A 17675-nucleotide genomic window follows, 5' to 3' on the forward strand; every position below is an offset into this window, starting at 1 on the left:
AGTTTGTGTTTGTAATTTTGGAAAGAAAGTTTGATTCCAAGAGTTGTATTGTTTTACCCATCAAAATTATTTTGAACTCTTGATACCCCTTTTCTTTAGCCATACACAAAAACCCATATTGATGTCCAAAAAAGACCTCCCGATCGGCATCCGAGAAGTGCCAAGTCATGCAAACGGAGGTCGGGAATAACATCCCGATCCCCCAGTAGAGGAAAGGATCATGAACTAGAAATGAATTGATAGCCGACAAGAATCCCTAGCAGAGAGAGTCATATCGGCAGCACTCCAATCCCCAGCTAAAAAATAAAATAAAATGAGAGTCTTATCGGTGTAAACCTGCATAGGCACCATAAGGCGACGGAAGATGAGAGAAATAAAACGTGAGAGTCTTATCGGTGAAAACCTTCACAGGCACCATAAGACGACGGGAGTTGAGAGAAACGAGAGAGTCTTATTAGTGAAAACCGCTCGAAGAGCACTATTAGGCGACAAGACAAGATTGGCGGAAAGGATCCGCATTTGGCAAAGAGTTGAGTGCTTGTTTATCCACAACAATATGAGGCCGTCCGAAAGATTGATCGATACAAATAGACTGTGCTGATTAATTTTGAATGCACGACATGATCATTGGGATCGGTTATATCATTCAGATAAGTTCTTTTCTTTCCTTTTCCCCAGCATTTGTTCAGAAAGATTTCTTCTTTTTCTATCTTTTGAAGTCATCACTTTTTCATTTCTTGGTTTAAAGACTTTACCTCCCCAGCAATTTGTTTTTGAAAAGGATTTTCAGAGCTTACTACTAGTTGCCAAAACGGTGCGAAGCAAAATGCAAATAGGACAGGCCAAAGATAAGGCGACACAGAAAAAAGAAGTTTGTCGCAAGTCCAAATGATGAATGGGTCTAGATTCCAAGAGGACCAAATTTCCAGGGGGAGTTGGAGAAAAACAGAAAAACAACAGTTGAGAAGTTATGGATCAAATTCCAAGAGGATCCCTAGCAGATTTGCGAGATGTAGGAACAACTCCGACAGGTTATCGACCAAGTTCCGCAATGGTCAGACAACACAGAGCGGGGAAGGAAGAGAAAAGAAAACCATCCCCGGCAAATAATATCATCCCGAGCAAGTTTTGTAATAAAACGCAAAGCAGGGAAAGGAAAAAGGGAAACACCATCCCCAGCAGGAGTGGCACGACCACTCACCACGTTTTAAACTAACAAATTTTTCTTTGATTTGAAGCAGGGAAAGGAAATGTTATTGACAGCGGGAAGACATGGACGCAAAGAAGATTATCCAACTGGGGCAGAAAATTTTCTGTCATTGCGAAATTTTCTTGAAATCAGATACCCACTTGGGAAAGATGGAAGATAACACAAGTGTTGAAGGAAGTGGAATCCCCAGCAGTTTACGGGAGAAGGCAATACAAGTTTAAAGAAAGCAATCTTGGAAGAAGCAAGATAACCCGAGTTTTAAGTGTAGTGGTATTTGAATCAGTGCCATCCCCACCATTGTTGAAAAGAGGAAAGTAACTAGTCTTAAAGAGGGAATGTAATTCCCCAGCAGTGTTATCCCTGTCAGGTTTCAGAGAAGTGAAAACACCAGTTTGAGGGAAGTAGTTCCAGTGGAAAGAAAGCGCCAGCTTTAAAGAAAGTAGTCTTTTAAGTAGGGAAATGACATATTTTTGAATAAAACACCAGTGTTATCCCTAGCAGTTTTCGGAGGAATAAAATACCAGTTTTGAGGGAAGCAGTTCTGAAAGAGGATGATTCAAGATTAGAAGGAAAAATGGTTTAGGAGGAAGGAAGGAACGACAACAATAAAACGCATTGTTTAAGAAGTAGTTGAAGTCAGGAGCCCGCCTGGAGAATGGAGGTGTTATATTTTTAAGAAGTAGTTGAAGTCAGGAGCCCGCCTGGAGAATGGAGGTGTTACATTTTTTAGAAGTAGTTGAAGTTAGGAGCCCGCCTGGAGAATGGAGGTGTTATATTTTTAAGAAGTAGTTGAAGTCAGGAGCCCGCCTGGAGAATGGAGGTGTTATATTTTTAAGAAATAGTTGAAGTCAGGAGCCCGCCTGGAGAATGGAGGTGTTATATTTTAAGAAGTAGTTGAAGTCAGGAGCCCGCCTGGAGAATGAAGGTGTTATATTTTTAAGAAGTTGTTGAGTCAGGAGCCCGCCTGGATAATGGAGGTGTTATAGTTTTAAGGTTTGTTGAAGTCAGGAGCCCGCCTGGAGAATGGAGGTGTTACATTTTAAGAAGTTATTGAAATCAGGAGCCCGCCTGGAGAATGGAGGCTGAATTATTTCAAGAAGTTGTCGAAGTCAGGAGCCCGCCTGGAGAATGGAGGCTGAATTATTTTTTAGTTGTTGACGAAGTCAGGAGCCCGCCTGGAGAATGGAGGTATTAAATTTTAAGAAGTTGTTGAAGTCAAGAGCCCGCTTGGAGAATGGAGGTGTTACATTTTAAGAAGTTGTTGAAATCAGGAGCCCGCCTGGAGAATGGAGGCTGAATTATTTTAAGAAGTTGTCGAAGTCAGGAGCCCGCCTGGAGAATGGAGGCTGAATTATTTTTTAGTTGTTGATGAAGTCAGGAGCCCACATGGAGATTGGAGGTTGATTTATTTTCAAAGTCGCTGATGAAGTCAGGAGCCCGCCTGGAGAATGGAGGCTGAATTATTTTCAAGTTGTTGTTGGAGTCAGGAGCCCGCCTATAGAATGGAGGTTGTTATATTTGAAGATTGATGAAGTCAGGAGCCTGACTGCAGAACAGAGGAATACATTCCAAGAGCAAGTCAGAAGTCAGTAATGCGGAGGGTCACGACAAAAATACTGCCAGCACGAATCCCACTTCAGAAATCAGAAATAAGACTACAAGAGCAAATCGAAGATAGATAAGATTCTATAACCATTAGTTTAGTCTAACTTTTGTTTTCTTTCTAGCAATGGTGTAATAAGGAGGTCGAAAAGCAGTAGCAACAGCATGCAGCAACAGTAACAACAAAAGGCAGTCCCATGGTAGTCCCAGCTACCAAAATTTCCCGAACTACATTAACCTGATTCCCTTCTAGCCAGGGATATGTAGGAAACCTTTGAAGCAAAGGTTCGGTTAAATCTTGTCAAAAAAAATGCTTCACACGGAGTATCCCAACGGGCAAAAATCGCTCGTATCTGCTCACTTTATCTTTGCACGAAAACTCTTCGTGTTTTCGGACAAAGAGGGGCAGCTGTGAGCATATGATTTTTGCCCTATGTGAGAATTACTCCCAAAATTTCAAAATAAAACAATTTTCCTTTGTGTGCAATTTTGAGAATTTTTGTGGCATTTTTGGATAATTATTTGTATTTGTCTGTGCATGTTTATTTATTAGATTAATAAAAAATACAAAATATGTCGCATTTGCATTTAGGATTTAATTCTATAATTAGGAGCAATTAAGTTTGTTTTACAAGAACAAAAATCATAAAAATAATGTACGTTGTAGTTTTATCATTTAATGTCCAAATTGTGTGATTTTATCGTTAATTGCTATGTCATTGTGTCTTAATTGTTAAGAGTTAATTAGTACTTTTATAAATTAATTTAGTTTTATAGGTTAATTTAGAATTTTTAGAATTTTAGTTTTATTTTAAGAAAAAAAAAAGAAGAAATGGAAATAAAAGAGGAAGAAAATCGGATTGGGACTTTTCTTCAATTTTAAACCACAGGCACAAAGAACCAAACCCCCACCGGGTCGACCCGACCTGGTATGCCCCATAACCCAAACGAACCCCAACCCCCCCCCTTTCTATTTTTCATTTTTCCCTAAAAACAACAAAAAAAACCCTAAAAAAGGGACACCCGCCCCACCCCTGCTGCTTCATCTTCTTCGTCGCCTTCAGCCACCAAACCAGCGACGCAACCAACCAGCCTCCCATCGCCAACCTACAACCCAACGACCCTCCAGTCGCGAGCTCCAGCCAGTCCGCCATGGCCGTTGCTTTTTTTTCTTCGTCTGTCACTGCTCAACACGCACACACACAGTCCGTCGACCACCTGAAACAGCCTCCTCACGTCCACCACGACCACGTCATCACCACCCCAGCTCCGCCTCACGACCAGCACAGCCAGCCCGTCGCCAGCTGACCATCAACCAGCCTTTTCCGTCGAGCAGCAGCGAGCAGCAACACTCCAAGCCACTGCTGCTCTAGCTCCACTGTCATGCCAATGACCCCTTCTTCGTATCCCTCAGTCCATCCCCAAACGCACCTAAACCAACCCGCACGACCACCATAACCCAACGTCCAGCTTTATCCACGAACGACCACAAACCAGTGAACTCCTTCGTCACTTCATCAAAAAAATGAAAAGGGGCTGAAAACAGCGAGGTTTGTTCAGGCGTGTCGAGGTCGCCGTTTGAACCCGGTCTTTAAACTAGTAGGTTTCCATTCTCTTTTCTTTTAATTCATTCAGCAAATTCGTCTTCCCCTCCTTTTCTTCTTTCTCTAATTGTATTTGTGTTCCGATGGGTTAGTTTGAATTCGAACCCAGGTCTTTGTTTGTATTATAGATAATTCATGTTCATTTTGTTTGAAGTTTGTTAGTTCTCATCAAGTAATTTAATGGCGAGTGTTTTATGTGCTGGTCCTTAGATTTTAACTTTAGGGTTCATCGTCGATATATGTTCAATATTCCTACATTTTTGTACAGGTTTAACTTAGAATTGTGTTATTTCAGCCCATGTATCTGTGTATCAATCGTAGTCTGAAATTTGACCGTAGTAGTTCAACATAGTTTTGTTATGAATCATTCATCTTTGTTATGATGTTGTTTGATCTAGTTTGAGTTCAATTGATGATTGTGTTTAGTAATTTGGATCTACTTGTTTGTTCTGCTAAGTTTGTTTGGATATGAATCTGGCTTTGTTGAATTGTCCTAATGTTGTTGATTGGAAGTTAGTTTCATGTGTTCAATTAATCAATTGTTAGGCTTGATTTGGTTATAGCTGATATGGTTTGTAGTACAGATTGAAAGGGATCGAGGTAGGATGGTAATTTCAGTAGTTTCAGGGGTATTTTGGGATTTAAAGTCTTAAAAAATGATTAATTTGAGTGCTTCGTCCACTAAGCACTAATAATGTTAAAATAATACATTGTTTAATATAGTGGGGACAAAATATATAGTAGTGGGGAATAATGGAATTAAATAAAGAAAAGATAACGATAGTGGGGAACACGTGAATTAAAAAAGAGCACAAGACATACAGTAGTGGGGAACAAGGCATGCAAGTGTGGGGGAACAAAATAACTTCAAACAAGAAGACACTTGATAATGGGCTGCAGGGAATATCATGGAGGGAAATACTTTCTTAATCAGTTAATGCTCCTAAGAGCTAGAAAGTTAAGAGAGTTTGGATATAAATAAGAGGAGTTTTACACAGTTTAGGGGAGAAAAAAAGGATTCTGAAAATCTTAAAAAGAGGGCTGGAGAGTTTAAAAAAAACAAAAAGAAAGAGAGGGTTTTTCATTGCATCTGTAGGAGTAACTCGAATTCGGGACAGTGAACCTGATTCCTTTTTGAATGCTTAATTGGTTCGGTGGTCTACGAGTTCAGTTTTGGATTTAATACACGCGTGACTGAGTCTGTTTGTGGTGATGTTGGTTGTTGCTATTTAGTCTTTTACAAACTTTTGGGGGCGTTCTATCGAGCTTGTTTGGTTTTCTTCAAATTTTTCTGAGCCTTGGTTTGAATTGCTGCTGTTGTTTTGCTGTGTTACTACTGTTGCTGACTGCTCCTTCATCTTCTTGTATTTCCATTATCCAGGTACATGTTCTAAAGCTCTCGAATTTAATGAAAAGGAAGTAAAGAGTTGTTGGAATGGATTTCTGAATTTTCCTGTTTCTTTGTGTTTAATTTAATGTATAAGCAGTAGTTCACTTGATATCCCATAGTATGTATTAGAATGACTTTGGAATGCATAAACTGGACCGTTGAATCTACTTATACAAACATGTGAATATCAATTGTAATTAATCTTAGTTTGTGATTACTAGTTATGAAATATAGTGTAGTTAATTCTTTTTCAGTAGTCGTGTAATAGTTTCAAATAGGTTATGCCACAAAACAGGTTCAAATAGTTCATGAAAATTAGCATGTTGGTTTAATAGGGTTAGTTCTGAAATTGTGAGTTCGCTTGAGTAAGTAACATCATTTTAAATAGCAATGCGAATAATGTTAGTAACTAATATTCTCAAATGTTAGTGATTGATGTTAGCCTGATGTCAGTTTTTAAGCATTGACGCATTTCTTCAACAAGTCGTAAAAAAAGCTAAAAAAATGGCTTTGTATTACACATAGTTAATTCCAATAGCTCAATTCATCTAATAATGTTAGTTTAAATTAATCAAAGAATAGTTAGTTTGTTTTGATATTACTGGGTGTCAATCTCGTGTTCTATTCATAATCTCAACTTTAGTGTTAAATAATAGAATAAGGAATGATACAATCTCCCTTGAGTAAGCTCTGTTGCAATTTTCCGTTTGCATTTGTGTTAATCTAATAAACAATAAGAGGCACGAGCTTATAAACATGTAACTAATTAGGACCTCTTCTCTTTTATTTTAGAGACGAACTTAATAGAAAATGTAGTCACTTTAGGATTGTCCTTTCAAAATAAACAAGATGAGCCTCGCCTAGTAAATCTCACCGATTGCGGGGCCCTCACGATTGTATATATATTAATTACTTAGAACTCGGGATCAGCCGCTTAGCGAATTTCACGGCCTTTTTCCCAAAAGTAATAACGCGTTAGTCACTGTTAGGCGCATACTTTTAATAATTTACTTTCTTAAACTCGGGTGCACATTTATGTGACCCAAATCCAAATCTCAACGAAATGGAAATGTGTCGTTAATCACGGGTGCATTGATTGTGACATGGTTCGAGATGCATTTCCATGACGTTGCAAATTTCTTTGAAAAAAATGAATGAGACGAGCCTCGACAAACAAGAATACACAAACTGCGGGGCCCTCAAACGGACAGTTATTTCAAATGTTTAGATTTCGAGACAGGCCGCATAACGAACTTTACGGCTTTTCTCAAAATAACAACGCGTTAGTATCGTTAGGCGCGTATTTAATAATGTTATCTTCTTAAACTCGGGTGCACATTTATGTGACCCAAATCCAAATCTCAATAGAGTTGAAATGTGTCAATAACCACGGGTGCATTGATGTGACGTGGTTCGAGATATATTTTAACGATGTTGCAATTCTCGGTAAAAATAATAATGATAAAAGCGGTACACAGTTAAAATTTGCACATAGGTTCAACATGTATTAAAATCAGATAAATAAGCCGAATATAATAGTTGAGCGACCGTGCTAGAACCACGGAACTCGGGAATGCCTAACACCTTCTCCCGGGTTAATAGAATTTCTTACTTGGATTTCTGGTTCGCGGACTGTAATACAGAGTCAATATTTTTCTCTATTCGGGATTCAACCGGTGACTTGGGACACCATAAATCTCCCAAGTGGCGGCTCTGAATCTTTAAATAAAATCCCGTTTCGATTCTCAAACACAGTGTAGTTCAACTGGGCTACACTCAGCGTTCGACTGGCATAGTAGATTGAATGCATTAGCTTGTCTTTCCGTTGTCCCAGCACTGCTCCCACTACGTAGTCACCGGCATCACACATGAATTCGAATGGTTGCTCCCAGTCGAGGGCAACAATGATGGGTGCTGTGACTAGCCTCTTTTTCAACTTCTCGAATGCTACCTGGCAATCATTAGAAAACAAGAAATGGTGATCTTTTTCTAACAACTTACAGAGAGGATTGACAATTTTTGAGAAGTCTCTTATGAATCTCCAGTAGAAACCAGCATGCCCGAGGAAGCTCCTGATTGTCTTGACTAAAGTTGGAGGTGGAAACTTTTCTATCACGTCAACTTTAGCGCGATCCACCTCAATTCCTTTACTTGACACCTGGTGCCCCAAGACTAAGCCATCTTGTACCATGAAATGACACTTCTCCCAATTAAGAACCAAGTTAGTCTCAATACACTGTTTAAGCACACATCAAATGAGTCAGATTTATAAGGCACTCATCAAATGAGTTCCCACCACTGAGAAATCATCCATGAATACCTCCATTATGTCATCTACCATGTCAGTGAATATGGCCATAATACACCTTTGAAATATGGCGGGTGCATTGCATAGGCCAAAGGGCATCCTCCGAAAAGCATAAATCCTATATTGGCAAGTGAAGGAGGTCTTCTCTCTGTCCTCTGGTGTAATGGAGATCTGATTATACCCTGAGTACCCATCCAAAAACAGAAGTGTGACCTCCCTGCCAATATGTCTAACATCTGATAAATGAAGGGAAGTGGGAAGTGGTCTTTCCGGGTGGCCAGATTTAACTTTCTGTAGTCCATGCAAATTCTCCAGCCCGTGATGGTTCTTGTTGTTCATTGTTATCGTTTTTGATCACCGTTATGCCACCCTTCTTAGGTACACATTGTACTAGGCTAACCCAACTACTGTCAGAGATTGGGAAAATAATTCCCGCATCTAACCACTTTATCACTTCTTTCTTCACCATTTCCTTCATGTTTGGGTTTAGCCTTCTTTGGTGTTCCCTGGAAGGTTTGTGTCACTCTTCCAGCAGAATTTTATGCATAAAGTAGGCGGGGCTGATCCCCTTAATGTCTGCCATAATCCACCCAATGGCAGTCCTACACTCCTTGAGTACCTGCAAGAGTTGTTGTGCCTGCACATCTAACAAACTAGATGAGATAATAACAGGTAATGTGGAGTCAGGTCCAAGGAACTCATACCTGAGATGGGCGGGCAGTGGCTTCAATTCCAGCTTTGGTGGTTCTTCGATGGATAGCTTGGCTGGAGGAGTTTCTCTATTTTCTAAATGCAAGGGCTCAAATTCAAGAGTTCTATCCTAGAACCCTCTGCCCTCTAATGCCAACACCCATTCTGCCAGTTCTTCTCCATTCACCTCATCTAAATTCATTAGACATGCAGCAAGAGGGTCCTCATAGTCAGCATATCTCATCAGTTTCTACAATTACATCCACGGCATCAATAAGAGAGCAATTGGCAAATTCACTTGGTCGCCTCATAGATTTCTGCACATTGAATGTTATCTCTTCATTGTTCAATTTCATCTTGAGCTCCCCAGTCTCACAATCAATGATAGCTCTCCTAGTGGCCAAGAACGGCCTTCCCAAAATTATGGAAATTTCTTCATCCACCTTGCAGTCTAAGATCACAAATCTACAGGGAACACAAAGTTCCCCACCTGAATCAACACATCATCGAAGATACCAGAGGGTCTTTTTACAGTCCTGTCAGCCAGCTGCAACAACATCGAGGTGGGTCTAGCTCTTCCAATCTCCAGCCTCTTATAAATCTCCAGGGTCATAAGATTTATGTTGGCCCCTAGATCACAAAGTGCCTTAGCAAAAGCAAAATTACCAATAGTGTAGGGAATTGTAAAGCTCCCTGGGTCAGATAGCTTCTCCGCAATTGGTCTAGTCACCACTGCACTGCAGGTCTGAATAAGAGTCACTGTGGCCAAGTCTTGGAAATCGAATTTTCAGGACATTAAGTCCTTCATCATTTTTGCATACCTAGGCATCTCTTTCAAAGCATCTATCAATGGAATATTTACCTGGATTTGTTTTAGCATCTCCAAAAATTTCTTGTATTGCTCCTCTTTTTGGTACTTAGCCAGCCTATGAGGGAATGGTGCGGGAGGTCTCTTCTTCCCAATAATTTGGGACTGCTCTTTATCAGCTGCCACCTTAACTACTTGTTCCTGGGCTATCTCAGCTTCTTTCTCAATCTCAATTTGAATGTTATGTTCTTCCTGGGCAGGCTGGATTGTCACCTCTGTTAGTTTCGTTGACTCATCTAGCTCAATGGGCACGGGTATGAGTGTCTCAGCCTGTTTTCTTTCTCGAGCCCTCTCTTGATCCACGTCTAAATCTCTGCCATTCCGTAGACTCACTGTCATCAGCTTCTTCGGGCCTTGATCTTTTGGGTTTATTTGATTGTCTGCAGGTAATGTCCCATGAGGGTGATTGTTTAGAGACATAGAAATTTGGCCCATCTGCACTTCAATATTCTTGATAGCTGAATCATGTGCATCTACTCTTTCACTAATTTTTGCATTAGACCCAATAACTTGCTGCATCATTGCCTCAAGTCTAGCAAACCCATCTTCCTGCCGTCCACCATACTGATGCTGAGGAGGGTGATACCCCTCCTGCTGATTTTGATTGTTATATCCCTGTGGCCTTGGATAAGGTGCCATATTGTTAGGAGGTCTCATACCTCCCATATTCCCATTGTTGAACTGTGGTTGGACTGGCATATACGACTGATTTTGCTGGCCCCAATTCTGACCACCATGTCTCTCTTTTCCATAATTAGACACATAGTTCATGTCTTCAAGGTAGTGATGATGATCATGTTCTGCATTCCACTGGTTACCAATTGGATGACTAATGCAAGATGTGCACAAGCCCCCATTGGTAGTATCTACGATGTGTACCTGCTGCTTCTGCCCTGACTCTTCCACTTTTTTGGTGAGGATACTCATCTGTGTTAATAAGGTGGCTATATTTTCAGCCATAGAGTTGGATGGATCTAAGGGAATTGAGTGTCACGCCCCAAAATCCGAGGAACACGACCGGCGCTCAACCGAGTAAACTCGACTGAGCAAGCCTGTTAGGTTTCATTCTACCCAAACTAGTTCATGAATAAATAGGAGATGGACTCCATTAATCATACTTAGTAAGTATTTCATTAACAACTTCCATTTTATTTTCATTAGCCATTTCAACCATAATATCCAAAATATGACAATTTTTATAGATATGAAAGAAAACATATTTGCCGAATACCAATATTTCTAATACCAAACACTACCCACAACCTGTCGACGGAACCTCTAAACACAACTGAAGAGTAATGTAATATGGAAATACCGGTAACAAGGCTCCGGCTATACCTACAAAGTACATGATGAACAGATGAAACAGGACCCCGAAACGAAGTGGGGCTCACCAAGTCAGCTGAAAGGATGATGCGACACTAGCTGCGACCAACACTGCCTGCTATAGAAATACCTACATCTATTAAAGACGTTGCGCCCCCGGCAAAAGGGACATTAATGCCAGCGAATAGCACTAGTATGTATAACTAAATACCATCTGCTTAGAAAGAACTTTCATACAAGAATAAGAAATCACAAGTATAACTCAAAACTTTAAACGATCACCACATTATCAAATAAAAGAATCATACAACTTTCACATCATTTTCCCATAGCTTTTAGTTGGGCACTAAAAGAGTCATACAATTTTCACATTACGTTTCCATAATCTTTAGTTTGGGGAATTCCACACTATCCGTCATTTATTTCCAATACCACCGCTATCATAAGCGGAGTCCGATCTCGACCCGATCGGCTAGGTCGCCTCACTCGAGGCATACATTCCAATCACAATCTCATCTTTCCCTTTTCCTTTCCGAAATTCATTCATAATACCACCACTTTCTTGAGCGGAGTCCGATCACGACCCGATCGGCTAGGTTGCCTCATTTGAGACATGTGCCTCAATCACAATCTCATTCTCAATTTTCGGAATTCAATATCAGCACAATACCACCATGTGTACGGCATGGTGTCCGATCACGGCCCGATCGGCTAGGCCGTTTTACCAAGACGTTGTTCCTTTTTCATTAATCAACTTATTTCAATCTTTATTTCACATATATCAATTCATAGGCACTTGGGGCCACAATTATTACAGCATACTTGGCACTAGGCCACATTTCATAACTCAATCTCTTCTTTCCCACATTTCACATCATTTTCGCATATTTCACATCCATATCAATTTCAACGACAAGCCATTCAATTCAAGATGTCAAGTACACATGAGAGGAATCATGAATCTTGGGCATACACAATATTTCAGAAATCATACACCTCAAGTTATTAACAATGGAACTTTAAACACAACGAATTCTCCCAAAAGAAGGGGATACATCAACCCGCAATAAAAACACACCTCAAAGGCGTAAGCAAGCAATTACACCAATTGTTCTTGAATTACTCCTTTTCAATCACGACAATATACAATTTCAACATCGAAGTATGTAACAACTTGGATCACATTAGATGTACTTATAAGGCAAAACATTATCTCTAACAACCACTTATGGCATAAATTATGTATAAAGCCTTTAGGACACTTTATTATTGAAGTCATTTATGGAAAGCAGAGTCGAGACTCATTTCATAAACTGTTTCATAATTTCTCATGTCATAGGCATCACCAAGTACAATTATAATTCACATTCTCGGCACATTGGCCATACTCTATTTCCCAATGTCATTTGATTTATTTCAAACACCTTTATACATAGAAGATTTCACATAGTTTGGCATAATATATGTAGCTCCAATCTCAGTTTAAGGTCTTAGCATTTCAATATGTAATTCATATTTCTTGCACCCTTTTTATGTTATCAAGAATAGCACATTGATCATATTGGAATGCATCTTTCACAAATATAGGGTCACAACACAAATTCATGTAAAGTATCAATCAAAGCAAGAATCCAAAGTTGAGTCTTACCACATTTACACAAGCATCAATAGAGCTCAATTTCTAAAAGATGGGGTTTTAGCCATACATACCTCAAAGAGCTTTTCCTTAAGTTACTACAACGTTCCGAAAATTCTAGCAATGCACATCTACTTCGAGACATAACCAAATTGAACGCAAATTAGGAAGATATTCATAATTCTAGCTCATTCGAGCATTTTATCAAACACCATATGAGCGTTAAATCTTTATGGTTCTTTTATAGAGGATTTCATCAACCCACAACCCATACTTTACCATTTCTTTCCTCAACCATGATCCTACACCTTTTGGGAACACATGCAAACAAGATAACAACTCCAATACCCACAAACTTTCTTGATAAATAACCGCCCTTAGCTAAAATTCGAAATTAAGGGTTAGGGTGTAGGATCTTACCTCTTTGATGAAGGACTTGAAGGATTTCTTGTTGGATTTCAAGGATTGGACAAGATTTTTTATGAACAAGGCACTTGAGCTTCTTCCTCTCTCTAGAATTGCTCTTCCCTCTCTCTAAAAGCTCCAGAAAATCCCAAAATAACAAACCCCAAACGAGTTAAATGAATTGGGGTTCGGGTCTTAAAAACCCATTTTTTGTACTGCCACGCCGCGTGGGGCGCCGCGGGGCGTCTGTGAAAATGTGTCTGGAAATGAAATTTCGGACCATACTGGAATTACTACTGGCTCGGCGCGCCAGACTCCGCATGGGGCGCCGCGGTAGTGCAAATTTCTGCGTTGCTTTGGTAATTTGGTCGTAACTTTGTGTAGGAATGTCCGAATGATGAACGGTTTGAAGCGTTGGAAACTAGACCCAAAGACCTTTCATATAATAGGTTGTTAATCACATAAAACTATAAATATTTTGATATTCTTGTCCAAAGTAGGGACTTGTGCAAACTCATTTGGAATCTTAGCCTATTACGAAATATTTCAATTTGACTTGGACTTAGACCCTTCCTTGGACCCCTAATACTTACCATAAGACTTATACATATATTTACCAAATCCAATTGATGTACATCATGTTAATAGCACATAAAATATTATAATAAGCCTATGTGGCACCACGTAATCCTAGGTTGCTTAGCGAAATTTTCCGGGGCCTTACACTGAGTGAATCACTGGAGTGATAGGTATATTCCTGGTTGTCCATCCTGAATTTTGTGCCATCTTGTCAAGTAGACTCTGGCCTTCTCTCCATGTTTTGCTCAAAAATGCTCCACCAGCTGAAGCATCAACAATGTTCTTCATGCTATCTGATAATCCCATGTAAAACCGCTGTCCCAACATCAGATCTGGAATACCATGGTGCGGACATATAACCAGCATCCCTTTGAAACGTTCCCATGTTTCATGCATTGTCTCCATTGGTCTCTTTTTAAAACTCAAAATTTCATCAATTTGTTGAGCAGTCTTGTTGGGTGGGTGGAACTTGTTCACGAATTGCTTGACTAACTCTTTCCAAGTTGTTATGGAATTTATGGGGAGTGAGTTTAGCTAGGTCTGGGCAGCTCCTGTCACTGAGAATGGAAACAATAACAGCTTGATTGCTTCCAAAGTTACGTTGGGCTGCCTTTGGGTTTTACATATTGACAGGAAATTTTTCAAGTGTTGTTGAGGATCTTCGACTTGTGACCCCGAAAATAGTCCCTTGTTTGCAACAAGTGCAACATGTTATTCGTGATTTTGAATGATTTAACCTGTATCTGCGGGACTACAATCGCTGTGGACAGAGTTTCAGCTGTGGGTTGTGCCCAGTCATAGAGAGCAACCTCTGGCACAAGAGGTGCCACTGGCGCTATTGGTACAGCTGGGTCTTCTTCGTGATCTCCCATGCCTGTTTTGAATTGTTCAGTTGTTTGTTTTTCTGGTTGGCCTGATTCAAGGCCTTGAAAACTCTCTCAGGATCTGATAATGCTTCAAATACTTCACCAGTTCTCGATGAGTTTCTAGGCATGCAACTGTACAACCACGTTAACAAACGTTAAAATTTCAATGTAAAGATTAAGTATAGAGAAAATTGACTACACTAAGAATTTTTGTACTTCTTTCAATTGTAATTGATAACACCGTTAAGTCCCCGCCAACGGTGCCAAAATTTGATCCCGCCCAACTATGCCTTATAAAAAGGACACGCGGACGTTGCAAATATAATCTGAGTATTTAGCCCAGCGTTGAACCCACAAGGAATTAACCTATCAATTACTCTCGTTAGACTTACCAAATTCCACAGAATTAACTTCCCAAATGTTGTGAATAACAATTGAAGATATTTATACTAACTAAGAATGAATGCAAATAAGCAACTGAAAACTAACTATGATTAAGTTGTAAATAATTAAGAGAAGGTTCTAGGGTTATGATTTCCCTTATTGACGGAATCCCTTTCGGTTATGCTTCACATAGATTCACCAAATAGTCTCTATCAATCATGAGCACTCTTATTACCATAAATCACTCCCGAGTAATCACGACAATTTACTAGCCGCACTCTCCCGAGTTACACTAGCTGGCTTTATTTATTACAGCTCACTTTAGATTGCACCCAAGGCTTCGTTATCCCTAATCCTGCCTTTAAACCCTCGGTTATTGATCCCTCATATACTTTGGGAGTGGTGTTGTTTAACAATTACGTAAATATGCACTCTCTCCCGAGTTGTGCACAATAAATAGGCACAGCTAATTGAGGATCTTATCTATTAACTACAACAGGAACGTAGTTGAACAAATAGAAGTTAAACCAGGCAAACTATATTAACATAACAAAAAGTTCATCCTTCAATAGGTTCTATCAAAACCTTAGACTAAATATTTAGCTACTCATACTAGGGTTCATCATAACAATAGTCAAATTTATCACAAATCGTAAAAATAAAAAGAAGAAAAGAAGAACTCGATGTTGAATTATCCTCCTTGTCTCTTGTCTCTCCTTGCCTTGAACTAAGCTATGAAAATCTTGATAATAATCTCTTGGGCGAGCTAGACCTTCTATAGGTTAAATGGATTTGTCCCCGAACTTCCAATTTTACCCATGAAATTTACTTTTCCGGAACTGGGCTAACGCGGTCGCGCTAATGGACGCGCTAGTGATCGCGCATATGCCCTATCATTCTGCCTCGACCATCTGGGCTAGCGCGGTCGCGCTAGTGGACGCGCTAGTCCAGGTCTTCATTTCATCTCTTCTTTTTCTCGTCTTCCCACGTACTCGACTCCTAGGGGCTTTTCTTGCTTCAATTTAGCTCCAATCACAGCTTTAAGACCTCATACGTGCTACTCACTCCTGCAACGTGTGAAATTCACAATTAGAGCCAATTTATCATCATTTAGCTATATTATCACAGTGAAACATAATCAAGTTGGGGCATAAACAATCGTCATATTACATAAATCTAGACTATTATCAAAGACACAATGTCCATCGGTCGGGTACGTTTTATTATTCTTTTCTAGAATTAGTATTGAAATTTAAAAAAAAAAACTAATTTAGACATTTCTTTCTTCACATAAAATTAGGATCTGGTGAATGGAAACTGGTGGCTTTTCCTTGAAGAAAATCATATTCAAATTGGTTTTTGGCCTCAAGGGATTTTCACTGACTTGACTAGCTTTGCTACAAATGTCGAATGGGGAGGAGTGGTATATAGTCCACCAGGTGTACCAGAACCTCCAATGGGCTCTAGCTTTTTTCCTATTGAAGAGACTAGTTATGATTCTTATTGTAGAGGACTTACAGTCTTAGATGATAAAGGTGAAACTATTGATGTAGATGAAACAACTACACTTGTCGATAATCCAAACTTATACAAGGTTATTGACTTACCCCATGCGATACCGGGGAAGTTTTAGCATTTTGTACTCTATGGGGGACCTGGTGAGAATGCATAAATCTAGGTCTTGTAAATTATTACCGTCATGGTATTTAATTTGTATGCCAAAAAATATATACACTAAAGTTTTATCTAGTTATACATAAAATATTTCACATGCTATAAATACTATTTTCGATATATTTACTTTCGTTTCCCAATTATTCTGTTTGTATCCAAAGAAACTATATTGATGTTGTCAATTTTGAGTTCAATTGTGTGTGTTTAATATGATTTGGAGTGGACACTGACTTACATAAAAATAAAACAAAAGTTGAGGCAAAAAATGAATATAAAGGACACCTACTTAATTATTTGTGTTGTCACACCTCATCTTTTTGAAAAATAGAAAACTTTGGAATAAGGGAAGAGAAAATAAAATGATATGACAAAAGGAATGGATTTGAAGTACGGACGGAAACTCCAGCAAAATCGTAAAGAAATTTCAGAAATGGAAAAGAAATCCTTTTACACGACTCCGGGTGATCCACAAACCATAATCCTAATTTAGGAGGCTTAACTGGAACTTTTAACCCAAATAATACAAATATAAAACAAATTAACAAAACTAATTCTGTTATCAAATTCTTTATTCATAAATTCTGTTATTGAAAAAGTTGAGAAAGTGGCATGCCGTTAAACATAAATAGGACACTTCACGAAACTAATGTCACAAGGGAAGTCAAATTTAAAAAAATTGAAGAGGAGTTAATAGATCATATTACAATCGTCTTAATGCGATTGGAGAAGGTAAAATAAACTGCAAAATTACAAATCCAAACAATCACGTAAGACTAAACATAATAAAATAGTAGTAGTATTATTTCTTGGAAATTAATATCAAAATTACAAACATATGCATATGACTATATATTTGGAACATTCATATCGCCACTAAGGGCCGGCACAATGCCGCTGTAATCCCGGCGACAATGTGGACAACTTAAATCTCTACACATCCAGGCTACTAGACATTCTTCGTGGTATGCGTGATTACACGGTAACACTCGCACATACTCATTGTCTTCAAAATCAGTCAGACAAATGCTGCATTCACCATCCCCGAAATATATGTTACTTGATGTCGAATACTGAAGTCGGGGGAATGACCCAAACACCCTAGGGACTATGCGCCAAGCTCTAAAAGTGGCAAA

General features: G+C 39.2%; 2 protein-coding genes and 1 non-coding gene across 3 annotated transcripts; 2 read left to right on the plus strand and 1 right to left on the minus strand.

Annotated features, from left to right (window-relative positions):
* Positions 1-8934: 8934 nt before the first annotated feature.
* On the minus strand, positions 8935-14490 carry LOC138876416 (uncharacterized). The gene is made up of 4 exons (XM_070155336.1): positions 14356-14490; positions 9667-10482; positions 9295-9549; positions 8935-9054 (listed from the first exon to the last, which is right to left on the minus strand). Exons 1-4 carry the CDS (start codon positions 14488-14490, stop codon positions 8935-8937), a joined length of 1326 nt encoding a protein of 441 aa, XP_070011437.1.
* Positions 13956-14062, plus strand: LOC138876665 (small nucleolar RNA R71). Its single transcript, XR_011402007.1, has one exon. It is a non-coding gene; the product is annotated as a small nucleolar RNA R71 (small nucleolar RNA).
* Positions 14491-16066: 1576 nt separating the features above from the next.
* Positions 16067-16501, plus strand: LOC138876417 (protein neprosin-like). The gene is made up of 2 exons (XM_070155337.1): positions 16067-16081; positions 16169-16501. The coding sequence occupies exons 1-2, from the start codon at positions 16067-16069 to the stop codon at positions 16499-16501; spliced, it is 348 nt and encodes a 115-aa protein (XP_070011438.1).
* The last annotated feature ends 1174 nt before the right edge of the window (positions 16502-17675 follow it).

The sequence above is a fragment of the Nicotiana sylvestris genome, chromosome 8, assembly GCF_000393655.2.
Source record: "Nicotiana sylvestris chromosome 8, ASM39365v2, whole genome shotgun sequence".
Classification (NCBI taxonomy): domain Eukaryota; kingdom Viridiplantae; phylum Streptophyta; class Magnoliopsida; order Solanales; family Solanaceae; genus Nicotiana; species Nicotiana sylvestris.